Consider the following 18,909-nt stretch of genomic DNA (forward strand, 5'->3'; position numbering starts at 1 on the left):
TAAACCTAAACCGCAAACACGAATGCACAGAAAACACATTTCTGTCAGTGCATAACTCACTCAGCAAACACAATCTGTTGAAAATGATGTAAAAAGTAATGTTCATTGGTCAAAATGCTACCTTAATTAAAATTCACCCCCTGTAAAATGTGTGCAAATAGATGAATTAGCTTCCTGCTCAATAATGTTTTGAAGCCAATTGTCGGCGGGAGCCATATTGGAAATGCTGAACTCAACCAAGCTTAGTGTGAGGTAAAGAGGCGGAGTTTGAACCTGCTAGCCAACAGCTGTGTTCCAGCCTGTCAGTCAAGTCAGTCATGTCATATTTGGCCAAAACTCGTAATCTTAATATCTTGTGAACCATTACCTTAGAAAAAAAATTCAAGCCCTGTACAGTGTGTGCCAATAGAAAAATTAGCTACATAGACCCAAGCCATTTTTTTAACCAGGCTGTAAACATGTTTATTTCTGCTGCAAAGATCTGCTTTTTTTGAATTGGTGTATATGTGGTTTCCTGTGTTTCTGCAGCCAGCCTCAAGCGGATGCTCAATGAATTGCAGTTTGTAACACTTCCGCATTGGCTTCATATTTTGAGACCAGAGGTTGCCGCTTGATTTAACATGGGACCTAATGAGGATTCCGTTACCTTCGCAGCCAGCCTCTAGTGGACACTCAAGGCACGGCAGTTTTTACATTTCTACATTAGCTTCATTTCTCAACAACTGAGGTTGTTTCTTGGTTTCAAGATGCTACCAGCAGCTTTCTTTGTATTCCAATGAGTATTTTAAAATGTTGGACTTTAAAACCATAATCCATTATGATACATATTTTTTAATCAATTGACAGCCCTAGTTTTAATTTATCTAATTATATAACGTACATTTGTGACCACTATTTTAACTTAAAAAAACTATTTTAAAGATTGAATGGATGCTGAATTCAAGCAGACATTCTGAAGCTACTGCTCCTTCCCTTTAGCCACTTTAAGTGATGAAGCGTCAGTTTCTGTTTGTTTTAAAGGGTCTTCAACCTGAGAATCTTTGTGTTGTGACAGTAAACAGGGGATTGAACTGACGGCTCTGAGGGGGCCACAGGATGCTGGTCATAAATGCAGCAGGTGTTTTTCTGCCATTGTCACACACACAGACACTCAGAGACACACAATGAGCAGGTGTTGTTTGTCAGAGAGTATTTTTCTTTTTAACGGTCCCAATGTCATTCATTGTGTTGCACACAACAAAACACTGTCAACAGCATTCCATACACTCAAGCACACACACACACTCGCACAAACAGAATAAATATAGTGCTCCTCCACTGTGACACCTCCACATGTCTGAAAACATTCCTTAAATTCTTCTTCCTTTTTTCCTCGTTGTTGTGTCACTTCCTCAAGTTATCCCTTGGGTGACCAGTTCCTCTGTTCACCAGCTTCAAAAGAAAAAACAAGTCCTAACTCCTTAAAAGGAAAAATAAACTTTACTTTGCACTGTAGATTCCAGGGGGTATAAATAGCAGATATTCTCGATAGATACATACACCATCCTTCCTACCATAGCTGATGAAAATTGACAAAATTGACATGCACCTAAATTTCACTTTTTGTCTATCTGCTTCAGGATGCACTATTTGCATTATAAGTCTGCCACTGCCACTCATTTAATCTAAATGTAAATACATTTCATTGTTTATTAGAGCTGCACAAAATGGATATCGATAACTAATAGAGCTTAACTGAACTTTATGTACCAATACAGATAAGATTGCACATTTTTTTGTATCTTAAAAATATGTAGTTTCTGCACACCTAAGGGTAAGAGAAGCTTAGATTTAGGGAGCAAAGATTCATATATATCAATATTCTGTACTAAGTGTAATTGAAATCAGTATTTATTATCACACAAAAAAAATTACAGTTCATACTCTTCAAATGCCATGTATTCTTTTACTATGAACGGGCGCACTCCTGGGCAGGCAACAATCTCTTTTTCATGATGAAGTCTTCATCCAGTCACTGGGCCATCACACTAAGTATACTCAATAAACATAAGTCCATATGTCTGTGGTTAAACTTATGTCACTGATGTTGTTTTGGATCAGACTGTGAATGTGTGCAGAGAGATTATCATACAGGACAGTAGTGACAAAGTAGCGTTGACTCTGGATGGTGTTCCAAACACACAATTGGCAGGTGAAATCCTCCGTCTTTTAACTAAGAAAAAGATGGCTTATTAAGTTTTGAAAGTGTCTTTAGTTGCTTAAACTTTGGTAGTCTCTGCTAAACTTTCTGCAGTTGTTAAAGATGACATATTATGCTCTTTTTTATCAAAATATATTGGTCTAAGAGGTCCCCAAAACATGTCTTTAAAGTTTATTGCTCAAAAAAACACTTTGAAATCAGATTTTGGTATGCCTGTAAACCCCTCTTTTTCAGCCCTGCTCAGAACAGGCTGTTTTTTGTGTCTGTGCCTTTAAATGAGAATGAGCTCTCTGACCACGCCCCCTCAGGAAGTGGATGTGGCCTCGGCTGTCCAGCACGTTGATCTAATGTTTACATGTTGGCTGAATATACACGGCTGCTCACAGACCCGCGTTACTTCAACCCTCTGAATCTGATCCAGAATCTGATCCTGACGGAGAGGCGACTGCAGCAGGACCTTTCTGAACGATTGGTCACAGATTTTGTGTTTCTTGTTGTTTTATTTGTCAGTATGTTGACGTGTGTCTGGGTACACAGCTACGAACATGTAGCTATGTGGCTATGCTAACTAGCGCTAGCACTTTTCCATGAAAAATAAAAATCATCCACTAGAGCTTCAAATCTGCAGACGTGGGGAGTAAAACCGACCTTTGTGTTAAGACAATTAAGACAGCCTACATTAAGACAGCCTACAACTAGCATGTCTCCCTCCTAAGCTCTTTGTTAGCAAACGTGTGCAGGTAATGAAAAACGGAGGAGGGGTTGAGTTGTATTTTATACAGTCTATGGGCTGAACAAGCTCCGAGCTCTGACTTCCGTTACAGACCGGATGGCGTTATGACGTAAGAAAAACACTGAAAACAGAAACGGCTCGTTTCAGCACACATTTACAAAAAGATGGAGAAATCAAAACAGGGGAAGAATGGATTTTTTTCATTCTCATGCCAGGGAAACATATTTCAGGTAGAGAACCATTGAAAAGTTGATTTTGCATGATATGTCACCTTTAAATGCCTGTTGAAACAACACTACCACTCTTGCTGTTTGATTGGTGCTAATGCTAGCTACGGCTAGTGCTGCTTTGTATTTCTCCGATACGTCTTTTTTTGGGACGATGACATATCAGCTTGTTGCAGCTGAACTTGTTCTTCTTCTCTGTATGTTGTAACGTGTCAACGCCACCTTCTTCAAGTAATCATGCTGCAAAACTGGAGGATAACAGCAGGCTTGAGTGGGACTTCTCTGGCTCTGTTTAGAAAACCTTCAGACTTCATGTGAGCACATTCTTGATTATTCCTAATCAATACTTCTACATCTCCAACTGTTGCTGGCCTCCAGTTCTGGAGAGAAATGAAAACAGAAAGAGAACTGATGAGGTTTGACCCATACAGACTAAAGACCTGGGGTTTATCCTTGTTTAAGACACACTGGTGTGTGTGTGTGTGTGTGTGTGTGTGTGTGTGTGTGTGTGTGTGTGTGTGTGTGTGTGTGCCTGGGTGTCCCGTGCTCCTCATTAGACAAATAAGGATAACTATTCGGCTTTGCTTTGTTTTGGTTGGCCTGTCCCTCAGAGGTCAAGGATCAATCCACGGATTGCAGGACAGGCCCAGTGTTTGGAGATCACTTATCACCGTGGCAGCATGCACCAGTGTAGCCTGCAGTATACAGAATCAAAGATACAGACATGTCTACAGAGGATACCATGTCATTTCAAGGGTTTAAACTGAAGCTTTCGGCTCAGAGTGAAAATATACGTCAACTTACCCTCACTGCAAACAAGCTGAACATTTGGAAATGACAAGACTTAACAGATTACATCCTCAAAGAACAATGACTTTATTGTACAATTCATTAACCCATTCCTAGAATAATAGTTTCAATAATCGATAACTAGTGGACTATCAAAACAGTCGTTACTTGCAGCCCTAATTTCATCCAAGGCTCCAATGTTTTACAGTGATGCCGCTTTGCCCGTCATGCCTCTATTATCTCCACTGATGCAGGCACCGTGGCGGGACGACACCGTCCTATCATCGAGCTTCTGTGACATTTCCATGAAGGGCAAGATGCTACAGTGTATAGATATCCTGCTTTGAACTGGCAATATGAATGAGATTCATGGTTTGATTGTGTATTCAACACTGTTTATGCAACAAAATAAAGTCAAACACACAAGAAAGAACATTCGATCATATTAGTAGATTAGTTATTTTGTGTTCTGCATGGTGAAGTTGCTGTTTTTGTCAGTGATGTCTGGTGGTGTTGATAACAGAACTGTGATTGGTTTTCGACGTGGGGTTCTTTCCTGAATGTTGTGAGACACTGAGAAAGACAATCTGGCCCTGGATATTACTGAAGCAGGTCTAATTTGGTCCGGCTCAGTCTTGCTACATTTTCAAACTACATATTTTGATATACGACTATAATCATAATAAAGTAAGACATTATTGTGTCTATTTTTGTACCCCATTTTACCTTGCCCTACTTTACAGCTGTAAGGAAATTGCCTAATATTTGTCATTTTTGTGCCTGTGTGTGAATATGTGTGTGCTAAACCATTCCCACTGTGGGAATTTTATTCCACCGGAACTGGACAACAATGGGCAGGGTGGTAAGTGGTTATTTGTTAGGGTGTGTGTGTATATGTGTGTGTGTGTGTGTGTGTGTGTGTGTGTGTGTGTGTGTGTGTGTGTGTGTGTGTGTGTGTGTGTGTGAAATATGTTGCATTTTGAAGGCTTGAATGAAGACTAAAAAGTTCAAGAGCAGGACATGAAAGAAGTAATTGAAAAACCCATTCATCCATCCATCCATCCATGCATCCATCAGTCCATCAGTCCATCCATCCATCCTCCCATCGATACTTTTCCTGTGCAGGGCTGATCAATGCAGATGATACTGGTAGGGCTGTAACAAATGATGACGTATACTGGAATAAGTTTCACTTTTTTTTATGCCTGAATCTATTTTTATGGTGGCCAACAAGGGCAGACAATCTGCAATGTAGATCAGGTAGGCAGGCCGACCTGACCCTGGATTTGTGGCATAGTTTGGGCGACTGTAGCCAGTAGACTGAAAAATAGACTCTGACACTCTGGTAATGTCATAGACTTGGTGAGGATGGGATAGGAGTAAGAGGGATGTCAGGCATCATTTTAGTCTGTGATGCCTAAATTCCACCAGATCCATGTCCGGTCTGTCTCCACCTCGTCACAGCACTGGAGCTGATAGGGTTCAATTCAATTCTAACGTCCACTCTCTCCATTCTGTTCTGTTGTGGCTGTGTCTCAGATCCGGCAGGCCGGGAAGTATTGGATTCATTTAAGAGGTAGATTATTTATAGGATTATCTTTGGTATTAATAACCAAATTTAGGCAGCTATATTACATTTCATGAAGACAGTTACTCACCAGAAGTAATGTGCCACATCTTGTTCACCTCAATAAAATCTGACAAAAGCTCTGGCATGCTGCTATATCAGTGACTATTTCTGTCTAAGTCATTTCCTGTGTGGAGGATTTTCCCTACCAGTAACCATGCAAAAACAAAAATAAAGGTCTGGTTAGGAGGGCAAATCCATGGTCACTCTCTAAATATTACACAATAGATGCAGGATGTAGATACAGCGGTGATTCCCCTTATATGGGTCCAAAGAGAACAACTAATAGTTTATAAAAAAGCCTGACAAGTATGCAAAGTATTTTCTCATGGTAATCTCAATGTACATATTCTATATTTGTATGCAAAAGGGAAAACACACACACACACACACACACACACACACACACACACACACACACAGTGGCTGGAGGGAAAGCATGTTAGTGGAGAGATAAGCTTCTTTTGTTAGCTGGTTGACATTTAGACACCATTAATTAGACTGGGCTCAAGGAAACAGGTCAGCAACCTAACCAATGCTGTGTGTGTCAGGACCTTGGTATGTGTGTTGGTGTGCTACAATACACCAAAGAGTGTTTCTCAATTTTTTGACGATCTGAATAAGTAACAATATTATCTCATTTCTACTTTCAACCCCAATTCCCAAAAAATAAAATGTTGACACAAGCAGAGTTTGATGATTTGAAAATCATTTAAAGCCTATACATAATTGAAAATTGTGTAATGGCAACATTTCAACATGTGTTGAAAGTGAAAAAAAAATGTTTTTTCTAAAAATATATTTGCTCATTTAAAAATCTCTTTGACTAATGAAGTGAATTTGCAACAGGTTAGTAACATGACTGGATTAGATAAAATGGCAATTCAGACAGGCTGAGTCTCTCAGATGTAAAGACAGTAAGAGTTTCACCACTCTGTGAGAAACCTGGTGAGCAAATAATGACACAATTTCAGAAAAGTGTTAAATGTGTACAATTTTGGGATTTCATCTTCTATAGCACATAGTATCATGAAAGGATTTAGAGAACCTGGAGGACTCTCTGTGCAAAAGGGACAAGGCCAATAACCAATACTGGATGGGTATGATCTCTACGCCCTCAGGTGGCATTAAAACAACTGTATATCACTGAATAGACTCCCTTCCAAAACCATTGTCTGTGATCACAGTTTGTCACTGCATCCACAAATGCAAGTAAAAACTTTAACCATGCAAATAAGTAACCTTGAATAAACATTATCCAGAAACACTGATAACTTCTCTCAGCCCGAGCCCATTTAAGATGGACTTAGGTGAAGTGGAAAATGTGCCACAGTGGAATGAATCAACACTTGATATTGTTTTTTGGAATATCTTGGAATGCTGCGTCCTACACTTGAGAGAGGAGAGGGACAGTCAGTGATGGTAATATGAATGCATAAGTGCCCATGGCATGGGTAGCTTACACATCTGTGAAGGCACCATTAACACTGAACAATATATTAAGGTTTTGATGCATGCTGCCCCTCCAAACAATGCCCTTTTGCATTTTTAAGACAGACAATACCAAACCACATTTTACATGTATAACAACAGTATGTCTCCGTCGTCGAAGAGTACTAAACTGGTCAGCCTGCAGTAGTAACTTGTTACCCATTCATAAGGTGCAAAATACGACAAAAGAGACCCCAAACTGTTGAGCAGCTGAAGTCCTATATCAGGCAAGAATGGACAACAATTCGCTTTACAAACTCCTGAAACTGGTCTCATTGGTAACAAAACATTTACAGTGTTGTGAACAGAAGAGGTGATGCAAAACAATAGTAAACATGCCCCTGTTCCAAATATTTTAAAAAGTGTAACAGACATTAGATTTAATATGAGATATGAGAATAAAACAATCAACATTTTATTTTTAAACATTTGCGACCAAATTTTCGGGACTAGGGGTTATAGATTTTTGAAAGTAGTGCTAAAATAACCACCTATTGGTGTTTTACTCTCCCCTAAAAGTGATGACAAATAGGGGTGACCCCGACTAAGGATTTGCTTTGTCGAATCTGATTCATCAGTTCTTGCCATAGTCGACGAATCATCGAATGTTTGTTTTTTTTCTTCACTGACCCAAAGTCTGCATTATGGTGACTGTATGACGATAATACACATAACCATTTACCATTAAGAGGCTCATAGCTTAAAGTAAAAGAGACACTAGAGTAGATAGGTATGAATCTTTTATTTTTGAATCTATTGTACGCAAAAACAAAGAGGTGATGAACGAGAAAAAAACTCATGAGGCCACCGTCCGTTAAACATAAAAAAACGTGACATTATAAAATAAACATGTATAATGAGACATAATGAGCTCAGAGCACTGCACATGATTTATCTGAACAATGTTTCAGTGTCTGAAAATCAAATTAATAAAGAGTGAAATTACAACACTCGTAACACCTAGAAAGGAAAAAACGTCCTGAATATGTTAATCATGGCTTAAACGTAAAAAAGGTCGGACATCAGGAGATATTTAAATATTGTTCACTCTGCAGAGACCAGCACTGCGGAGGGTAATTTGTCTAACTTGAGGCTAAACATTTCTATAATGTTCAAAATCAAACCTGAACCAGCTGAAGGGTTTTCAAATCCCTTAACAGTACATTTTAAAAGGGTCTGTCACCGTGTCTTTGTCCGCTCGAGTCTTTAGAAGAAACAAACAAAATGTTTACTGGCAGAGGTATGCTCCTCGTTCTTTTGGCACCGTTCCAGCGGCCCAGTACAGTTTTTGTGTGGTCCGGTAATCCCTGATCTCACAGCCCTTCTTCATGAAGCTGCTCCTCATCTTAATCACTTTTTCAGGATCATCTGAAGTTTATTTTGTCTGACATTCTAAAGCTGCTATGAACCTCAAAAAATTTGAAGACCAGCTGAGGTATCGCTGATCCACAGGTCCCGCTAAATGGGAGAGTCCACCTTTAATTACCAGGGGAGATTTAATTACCACCTTAAGGAGATCTAACACTTCAAAAGCTATTTCCAGAATTACATGAAGTATTTATAAGTTTATATTTGTATCAAAATAGGATATATGAGACATGGTTTATACTGAAAACAGGAAATGATATAAAATTAGACATTGAGTGCCCCCATAGTTTGAATGGAATGATCTTCGTTTTATATGCAGATGTTCGACTATGAGTTTGGTAGTCGACTAAGGCTTTTCAGACCGAATCGTCGAATATTCAACTTTTTGGGGTCACCCCTAATGACAAAATAACTCCCAAGGATGGAGAAAAAAAAAGTATATCCAATCAATGGAGGTAAAAAGTCAGGCAAAATTGGCGCTTGCTGCATCCTTTCTAAAATGTATGTAAGAGTAATACCAAACAAAGAGTTTTTTAGATGTTTTTGGATGAATTTAACAAACTTGTTAATTAAAAAAATACTCTGACTCTTTATACAGTTTGACTTTTCAATGACAGTCATTGAGTATAGTTAGTTTCACTCTTGAAATTAACCTTGTGTTTTTTTCTCTCCCCCAATCGCTCCATCTTTCAGTTACATAAACAACAAATTGGTGACTCAACATTGACCTCATAGTTGGAGCAATTCATTCTGGGCACGCACACACACACACACACACACACACACACACACACACACACACACACACTCACACACACACACACACACACACACACACACACACACACACACACACACACACACACACAAACACACGCAAACAGACAGACAAAGTTCATACAAGACTAAAAGCTCAGACCCCCCACACACAGCAGGTCAAGGTTGTGCACTGTGAGAACCACCCTTTCTCTGAGAGAGAGAGGAAGAGAGAGTGTGTGCGTGTATGTATGTGTGTGTGTGTCAGTGTTTGTGTGTGTTCCCTAATTGGAATGCGTTTGGTCGTGCAATCACAGACGTCTGTGGAATTTGAGCTGATATGAAAATAATTGCTGGGGTTTGGCTCGCTCAAATGGTCATAAGGAGCGGTGTGTTCAGAGTCAGAAATAAAGCAGTGTTTTCAGTGTTTGTTATAACCTGTTCACAGGATGTCTTTCACTCTGCCTGCCTGTAACTTACAGCTAAATTTCATATCTTGTGACGGCCAGTGTGTTTGTGATGCCTTACTGACTGTGTGTTGGTGATGGATCTGTGTGTGTGTGTGTGTGTGTGTGTGTGTGTGTGTGTGTGTGTGTGTGTGTGTGTGTGTGTGTGTGTGTGTGTGTGTGTGTGTGTGTGTGTGTGTTTGTATTTGAGTAACATGGAGACATGTAAATCCCTGATTAGCTGTTTAAAGTAAACTTCCTTTGACAGACCGATCAACAGAAAATACCAGGCAGAATACAGGCGGGGATTAGTGTGCGTGTGTTTGTGTGTGTGTGTGTGTGTGTGTGTGAGAGTGTGTGTGTGTGTGTATGTGACCCTGAGTCCTGCTTTGAAACAATTATCACTCAAGATATGTGCCCCAAAGTTTGTTTAAAGTAAATTGAAATACTTCTGTCCTGAGCTCAGTTGAACATGGAAGTGTGACATAGCACGTACAATACATCTGACTCCAAAATGTTTTACATGAAAAAACAAATCTATTTATTCAGACAATTTTTACTCCAATATACAACTTTTTTTTTGAGCATTCATTTTAAATCACTCAAAAAAGGAGCAACTGAAAAAACAAAATTAATTATTTTGCTTCATTTTTGTTATATTTGTGGTTTGAAATGATCAGCATGAACCAGTGTGTTTCCATGCATGCAATGCAAAAGTAAAGTAGTGAAAAATGTCTCATTAGAGTGTACACTTAAACCAAGATGAGTGCTTTGGTCAGACTCTCTCAAAATGAGCTCTGTTATGTGGTAGATATGGCCCCGTCTGCAGTGAAGTGTAGCCCAGTTGGCCTGCTGTTTCTCCTGGCAGCTTCTCATTGAAGGAGTCGAGCTGACCGGCTTCCATTGTGGCTATTACAACTACTAGTGACATGTAAAACATACAATCCCTCTACAAAATGACTGAAATATCACTTTAAGACCACAATAAGCCGAGCTGACCGGCATCCATTGTGGCTATTCCAACTACTAGTAACATCTAGTAGTTGTAATAGTAATTAATCGAACTCTCTAAACTCTCTATAGTAATTAATCGAACTCTCTAAACTCTCTATAGTAATTAATCAAACTCTCTAAAAGTTATGTGAGGTTTTATGGTATCAGGGAGGTTTACTCACCGTGTTGTGAGAACAAAAATAATCTAGGCATGATAATCAACACATTGATTTGGACACTGATGTGCACTTATGCTCTTATAAGGCTTTTCCTTGAATGTTTTAAGACCTGTAAGAATGATTCAGAGAAACACAAATAAACATGACATACAGACGTTTTTTGGATGTTCAGCAGCAATAAGGTAATAAAAATAAAGCTTCAATAGAAACATGCTGGTGTTAAACCACTTCTATATTTATCCTGGTCATAAAATGTCCGAACAGAAACAACAAGTTTCTCTGAATGACCTCAGCTCACTGTTGTTTCTGCTGAACTCCCCCAGTTTAATCCAAACAGAGGAAAACAGTCCATTCAGGTTCTGTGTGTGTGTGTGTGTGTGTGTGTGTGTGTGTGTGTGTGTGTGTGTGTGTGTGTGTGTGTGTGTGTGTGTGTGTGTGTGTGTGTGTGTGTGTGTGTGTGTGTGTGTGTGTGTAAGTAAGGGGCCACTCTGCGATTTCTAAGGGATATGAAATCCTTCAGCGCGGCCAGCATTCCAAAGTATTACAAGACTCACACTCACACGCACATGCACACATGCACACATTCACATAATCATTTTCAGTTTAACAGAGTTTTGGCTACATTTTGAGATTAGGAGAGACCCCTGCATCGAACAATCTTTGTCTTTTTTCCTGGTGCGTGTGTTTTGCTGTGTTTGTGTTCGGCCTGAAGCCTGACGCCTGGTCAATAACTTCTTCGTCAGTTAATTTCAGCTGAACTGGCTCACTCTCTGGACAGGCTTCACCTCAACACATCCACCCACCAGTCACTTGATCACAGCCCTGACTGTCCACGGTCAGGAAATGAAAACTTGAAATATAATTATGGACATTTTCACAAATACAGGTGAGAGATATTTGTGGTTTATCAGCTGTGGCATCTTTGCTCTCTCTCCCTCTGAGTGTAATAATGTAAGACCACAGCAAATAGCAAAAGGACAGTCACATTTCAGTATCATTTTAAAACAGCCTGCTCTGCTCCCTGCTGATTTTTATCACAGAAAAAATGAAAGAACACATTTGGTCAAAAACTGAGGATGAAAACAAAGACTTGCTTTTTGAACTTATATATTGACAGTGAGCCTTCATGCTCCTCCCTTTGTGAGATGCGAAGGCAAACTACGACTTCGACTGGTGCTGACATATTGAGCTGGTGGAGCCAAGGCATATGCAGAAGCAATCTGGCTGATGGAGCAGCAGGACAATCATCACATCCCTTCCACTGACATTAAACTCACTAAAAAAGCATCAAAGCGCCCTCAGGTGGGTACAGTACAAAGCAAAACCACTTATTGAGTGGGTTTGAAGCAGGCACTCACGTTTAGGGAAAGTTCAATGACTCTTGTTTTAGTGTTTGCTCTGTTTTCTTTCATTGTTCCTCCTCTACTCTGATAATCCGGTGCACACAGTGCTGCAAGAGCCTTATTTGTCCACAGAGCTGTCAATCAATCATCTTTTTGACATCCAAAATCTAAATCATACTAAAATTCCCTGAAAAAAGAACACTTGGATATGAATGAGTATTATAAGAACTAACTACTATAATGTTTTTTTAGTTTTTCAAACATGGTTTCTCTGTATTTGGATTTTATAATTGACCCATGATCCATTTGTTATCATGAAGTAGGTGGGGTTTATGACCTATACTGCAGCCAGTCAGTAGGGTGAGCACCAGATATTTTGGCTTCACAGTCAGTGAACACTTGTGGTGTCTATTTTTGATATACAGTCTATAAAACCAGCAGACTCTATGTTTCAAAAAAATGCGGAGTTTCTGATATGAAGGCTGTGAATGCTCTCAAATATAAGCTTCACTCCATTGTTAAAGCTGCAAACATGCAGTTGTACAACTTTCAGACTTCATGCAAAACGTGCAGACCCCTTGATATTAAAAAAACGTATTTTTTGACACAAAAGCTGCAAACTCTGTGATATAGAAGTTGCATATGTGAGTTTATTGAGGGTCCACTTCTTCTTGCCGTAGCAGCACTGAGGTGTTGCCAAACATAACATCTGGCTCAGTCATAATTGCATTTATTCAAGAAGGTTGTGTTTAGCTAATATTTGTGTTTGGTTGAATGAGAACACCTGATGTAAATCAGGCTAATGAAATACTTGAACAACTCCAGGAAATGCCATTGAAAGTCATTAAACAATACGAGAGAGCAGTTCAGAAGTACATTCAGAATCAGCTTTATTGGCCACGTATGTGGAAACTGGGAAACAGGAAACTGACCCCGAACAGAGGCTGCAATCCACATCACCATCTAAATCAACTCAGAGTCATTAATAAAAGTGCTGATGAAAAATGATTAAACAGTGAAACTGTACTTTTGATAGTGTTGTATAAGGTTTGCTTGTTTTTGGCTGGTCAGTGGGAGAGATCAGAGTTTCAATCTTCAGATTTGACAGATCACTGGTATCAATAACTCGGAGAACTCTCCCCGATCTGTGCCGCTAGTGTATTCTGCACCCTTAAGCTCTTGTAATGCACCTTCTGAACTCTTATTTCAGTGTCTGGTGGTTTTGAAAACATTTTTAGATCATTAAGTGATGTCTGGTTTCGTAAAATATCTTCACACATACCTTTCTTTGATTGACATAGAAATTAGAAATATCTCTCCCTGCCTGGCTGTCTTCCCCAAACTAGTGAAAAGAGCTGGCACTGTGATTGGAACCAAGTTGGACTCACGGGGGTCTGTGGTGAAGGGATGCACACAGAAGAAGCTAGAAGCCATTCAAAATTACACAGATCATCCACTTCGCAACTTCTTTGTGGACCAGAGAAACAGCAGCAGTGGACAGCTCATCTCTCTGTGCTGCAGGACTGAGAGATACAGAAAATCATTAATCCCTGCAGCCATTAGGCTTCATAACCAATGGAAGTAGAGCTGACAGACACCTGAGTTACTTGTTTTATGTGATTTTTATAATTTTGCCAGGCACCTGAATTTCCCATCCATCCATCCATTATATCGATTAATAAAGTCCATTCTATTCTATTCTATCATACCCCTGTATTTGTCTATTTTTATGACTTGTTTATAGGGTTTAATTTCTCTTTATGTGAGCTGCTTTATCCATTTTTCAATGGAGCTTGATGTTTCTTGATGAACCTTGATGCACTTTCTATCAATTTTCCATAGAGGGCAGTAGAGAGCACAGAAAAGTTAGTGACACAAGGCGCAAAAAATTTTTGCGCCTTAACGGCCAGACTGACCCCCCAGGTCCGTGTTTCCATGCTGCAGCAGGAGGCTGTCTGTTAGAGAAGTACCGGATCCTGAGAGAGAGAGCAAGTGTGTGTGTGTGTGTGTGTGTGTGTGTGTGTGAGAGTGTGTGAGAGAGAGAGAGAGAGAGAGAGAGAGAGAGAGAGAGAGAGAGAGAGAGAGAGAGAGAGAGAGAGAGAGAGGAGAGAGAGACAGACGGAGAGACAGAAAATCATTCATCCCTGCAGCCATTAGGCGTCATAGCCAATGGGAGTAGAGCTGACAGACACCTGAATTACTTGTTTTATGTGATTTTTATAATTTTGCCAGGCACCTGAATTTCCCTTCGGGAATTAATAAAGTCCATTCTATTCTATTCTATCATACCCCTGTATTTGTCTATTTTTATGACTTGTTTATAGGGTTTAATTTCTCTTTATGTGGGCTGTTTTATCCATTTTTTTCAATGGAGCTTGATGTTTCTTGATGAGTCTTGATGCACTTTCTATCAATTTTCGATAGAGGGCAGTAGAGAGCACAGAAAAGTTTTGCGCCTAGTGCTTTCCTGTAATTTTGCGCTTTCACAGCCAGACTGACCCACCGGATCCGTGTTTCCATATGACCGAGCTTTCATTCACAGCGGGGGTCACACACATGCTGCAGCAGGAGGCTGTCTGTTAGAGAGAGAGAGAGAGAGAGAGAGAGAGAGAGAGAGAGAGAGAGAGAAAGAGAGAGGGGGGGCCCGGATGAAAGAGAGTGAGCAGATGCAGGAGAAGGAGAGGGGAGCGCGCACACCGGGGAGGGTTTTTTGAATTTGGATGCTTCTCGTATCATAAACTCTCACGGACTTTATAAACATGCACCTACTGGGATTATCGCTCCTATTGGCTTATCTCCTGTACTCCAACCTCGCCAGCGACTTCAGCCACAGAGATTATTATGATTACTACGAGCACGAGCAGATGGACGAGCCTGTGAATGTGAGTAAACATGATGAGAAACCTGTCTGAAATGAACCTGTCTTCATAAATGTGCATCAGTGTTTGATGTGATTGTAATTAAATGGGTACAGGTGTTATTTATCTACAAGATGTCAAAAATGAAATGTTTAGACAGATAGAATTCTGATTTCTCTAAGTGGAGTTTATGGTGTTAAATAGAGCTGCTGAAACTTCAAGAGTACATGTTTAATATTGCAGTGTTGCGGTGCGGAGGGAGCAGAGGAAACCTCCATGTGTCACTTGATGGAGATACTTTATGTTTTTTTAACCATGATTTGTTTGAGTGTTGAGTTTGAGATGATAGCAAAAAAGACAAGATGTGAATTAGAGGGGGGTTTCTTTCTTTCTTTCTTTCTTATCTTTCTATTCCCCTGAACAGATATGAGGAATAATTTGATTTCACCTTAATTTCATCTTGTTACTGTCAGGATTGAGTTGCTTGAAATCAGACACAATGAATAATCTGAATATATAGACAGCCAGTTTAAGTGGAGAGTTGACCAAGCGTTTCTCACTCACCCACCTGCTGAGCAACTTGATGAAATATCAATATTTCAAGTTATCATGAAGACTGGTGCCATACAATTACTGAATTCCTGGTGGTCAGTTTAGAAATAAAAGATATCCTCATGCACATGTGAGTTCACCCCTGCTTCTCCCCACAGTCGAGGTGACTTCAAATTGCCCGTTGGTGTGATAGTGTGTGTGATAACCTCTTACACACTGAATTCGGCAACAGCACTTGAATGGAATTCCACCATCACTACATCTTTTTGCTTACATATCACACCCTGAAATGGTGTCATATTGGTATCCCAGTGTGTGACTTCACATTGCATTACAGTGTTGAGGAAGCCAGAGAGGCAAGGCTTGAAAACACAGCAAGTGCACCGTATACAAAAACACACACTGGGATGTTTCACCCTGTCAGTATCCCTCCATTCTCTCTTTGTTATCACACAAGGGAGGATCAGAGGTGGAATGACATTCCCCTACCTTTAAGGCTCCATGCATTGAGTCTGGTACTTCTACGTTGACTCTACGCCATAGCTATGCCGTAGTGGCAGACTTAAACGCTACATGCTGGTGTGTTTGACTGTCCGTATTAGTTTGCACTGCCGTTAATTATATGTACGTATTAAATTTGTCTTGTTTGATATATTTGCTAACAGTGTATTTAGTGCAGAAAACAATGCTTGGGGTTATTCAGAAGTGGTGCCATTACATAGTATGTCCAGCAGAGAGTGCACTGACTCTCCGCACTTTCTGCAGCACATGCAACAGAGCATCACATCTGAACAGACTTGAAGTATTCTTCTATTATACTATTTATTTAAGGAATGAGGCAGTCAGAATTATTGAAGAATCCTCCGAGAAAAGTTTGTTAATATCGCAGCTCAAACACTCAATATTATTTGAGAAATGAGATAGCAGGTAATTTTCGCTCTGAAAATAGATTTGGTATCAGTCTGACAAATCCCCAGCTCTGACTAACTTATATATTTGTCTAAATAGAGAGACAGTAAAGCCCGTCAGATCAAATGTATTTGTATTTGATTTACTGTGAACTAGCGTTATCCCCTGTTTTAACAAACTGCACTGTAGATAATTCTAAAACCAAGAGGCTTGGTATTCTTTCCCTGAGAGACATTGTGAGTGAGTGCACTCTGCACGCCCTGCCTCCTCACTGTAAGAGACACATTGATGATCACAGGTGAAAAAGAAATACAACTCAGTATGTTTTAAGTAGGGATGGGCATTTCAAGCCAAAATACTATTCGATAACCATTGGCATCTATTCAACGATTATTCGAATAATCCTCCCAGCCACACACATACACACACCTGTCCCATTAACAGCCATGCTCAGTCTCTGGAAATATGTGTGTAGTAGTTTGAAACTCAGAAACGGAAAAAATTGCAGCGACTGTTGCGAATGTTTTCTTCTTCTTTTGCTATTTAATGCAGTTAGCATTCTTCTTCTTCTGTTTGCCATTACAGTTAGCAAACAGCTTTTAGACACTCTATAGCCACCATCTGGCGGGAATACCGTATTACAACCAGGCACCGGTAAAAAACGATGAAAAATTGTACTTTTAAAATGAGAAAATATTCAAAGTGACTCTACAATTTTTTCGAAAGTGAATGAATATTAAAAAATCATTGCCCATCTCTAGTTTTCAGTAGTCTACATGACAGGCTACTCATGCTGTGTGTGTGCTGCACTCCTGTTTTCCAGTCTGTGTGTGGACCTAAAATATCGATACAGCACTTAAAAGAATCCAAAACCGTATCATGTCATGAAATATCACAATGTTTCAAGGTTCACCTGCAAGGAGGGCTGAAGGCTGGTGGTGCTAGCTCTGCTAATGTTAGCCACACTTGGTAAACCAATTTGACATTGTTTACTAGCAGATGCTATGATCCTGTATCGCCATGTTAAGAAATTCTGAGTTCTGAGTTTTCTTTGCTTTAGTGTGGTCGGTTAGTTAGAATTCAAATTTCCATTTAAGTGAGTAAGATGTTGATTCTGAACATCCATTGTTGGTTGTGAGTTTCAAAACTTTAGAAAATAAACTTAATGTTTACGATTTTCTCTTTAATTTGGATAAACCTGATACTTGTGATTTCATAAGAGTCTACAAGTTCAGATACAACATAACATTTTTACAGAAAGTTACAGAAATGACCTTTTCTTCTTGTTGAATCATTCAACTAACAGAAGTCTACCCTTACACTGAGAAATCTGCCTCCATCCCCTTTTCATGTAAATATATTATGGGAAATGACCAGAAAGTAAAAACCACGCTGAAATTGATGCTATCAACCCCTCCACCAACCACATAGTGAATGTGAGACAGTTTAATGCTGACTAATACTCTAAGTAACCCTGAAGAAGTAGCTCAGTCCCCCCCCTCTACTGTGTGTGTGTGTGGTGCATTAGTAACAGTCATTGTTCCAGTGGAGAAGCCAAAGTGCATTTTCCTAACAGATTATCATCTGTTCTGGTTTGAAGGATATCACCTAAGATTTAAGACTGAGATTTTTCTGCTGGGCTTTAGAAATCTGAAAAGACAGACAAAGATTTCATGTTTCACATTCTTAACTTAGTTTTTCACACACTGGAGGGGCTGCTCTTTTGAGCTGGTTATTATCCATCTGCCAAGTTTTATGAAAAGATTTGGATTGATTCACCATTGAAACATACTTTTCTTTAATGTCATGCCAGCAGAGCAGATTTAAATTGACCTGAACTGCTAAAGAAACTGGGCGAGAGAGGAAGGAAAACAGAGAGAAAGAGAGAGAGGGGGGAAAGAGAGAGCAGTGAACATTTTCTGGGTGGGGGGGGATTAAGAAGGAGTGTTTTCAAATTAGCCAGAGAAAAGAGCCAATGAAGGCAGGTGTCAGCAGGGTCAAGTGTGTATGTGTGTGTGTGTGTAAGTGTGTTTGTGTGTGTGTGTGTGTGTGTGTGTGTGTGTGTGTGTGTGTGTGTGTGTGTGTGTGTGTGTGTGTGTGTATGTGTGCGTGTGTGCGTGTGGGAGTGAGAGTGTGCGTGTGTGAGAGTGTGCGTGTGTTTGTGTGTGTGTGTGTGTGTGTGAGGAGGGATAAGTGCTAAGCAGTAACATGCAGCCATTTGATCTCAGTAAACTCTTAATTGGGATGATGAGTTTTCCTCACAGCTCCCGTCTCTTAACTTTAAAGCCCTCACAGTTTTTCTGAGGAATTTAACTGATACCATCTCATCACTGCTCCCATCTGACAAAGGATTAAGAAAACAGATCAAGAGTTTTACTTTTGCATGCTACAGATAGTGCTGCAAGGGAGTTATATCCTGTTTTTTTTTTACACATTTA

General features: G+C 39.8%; 1 protein-coding gene across 2 annotated transcripts in view; it reads left to right on the plus strand.

Annotated features, from left to right (window-relative positions):
- The window catches only part of vegfc (vascular endothelial growth factor c), a 76,205-nt gene that overhangs the window by 5,966 nt on the left and 51,330 nt on the right, over positions 1-18,909 (plus strand). Inside the window, exon 1 of one of the 2 annotated variants that reach the window (XM_034687038.1) lies at positions 14,647-15,034. The exons of the other annotated variant lie outside the window; for it this stretch is intronic. Coding sequence (XP_034542929.1) covers positions 14,912-15,034 — 123 coding nt within the window. The 5' untranslated portion in view covers positions 14,647-14,911. Of the gene's footprint in view, positions 1-14,646; positions 15,035-18,909 lie in introns of those variants that run through there. 2 annotated transcript variants of the gene reach the window in all.

Source organism: Notolabrus celidotus, chromosome 7 (assembly GCF_009762535.1).
Source record: "Notolabrus celidotus isolate fNotCel1 chromosome 7, fNotCel1.pri, whole genome shotgun sequence".
NCBI lineage: Eukaryota > Metazoa > Chordata > Actinopteri > Labriformes > Labridae > Notolabrus > Notolabrus celidotus.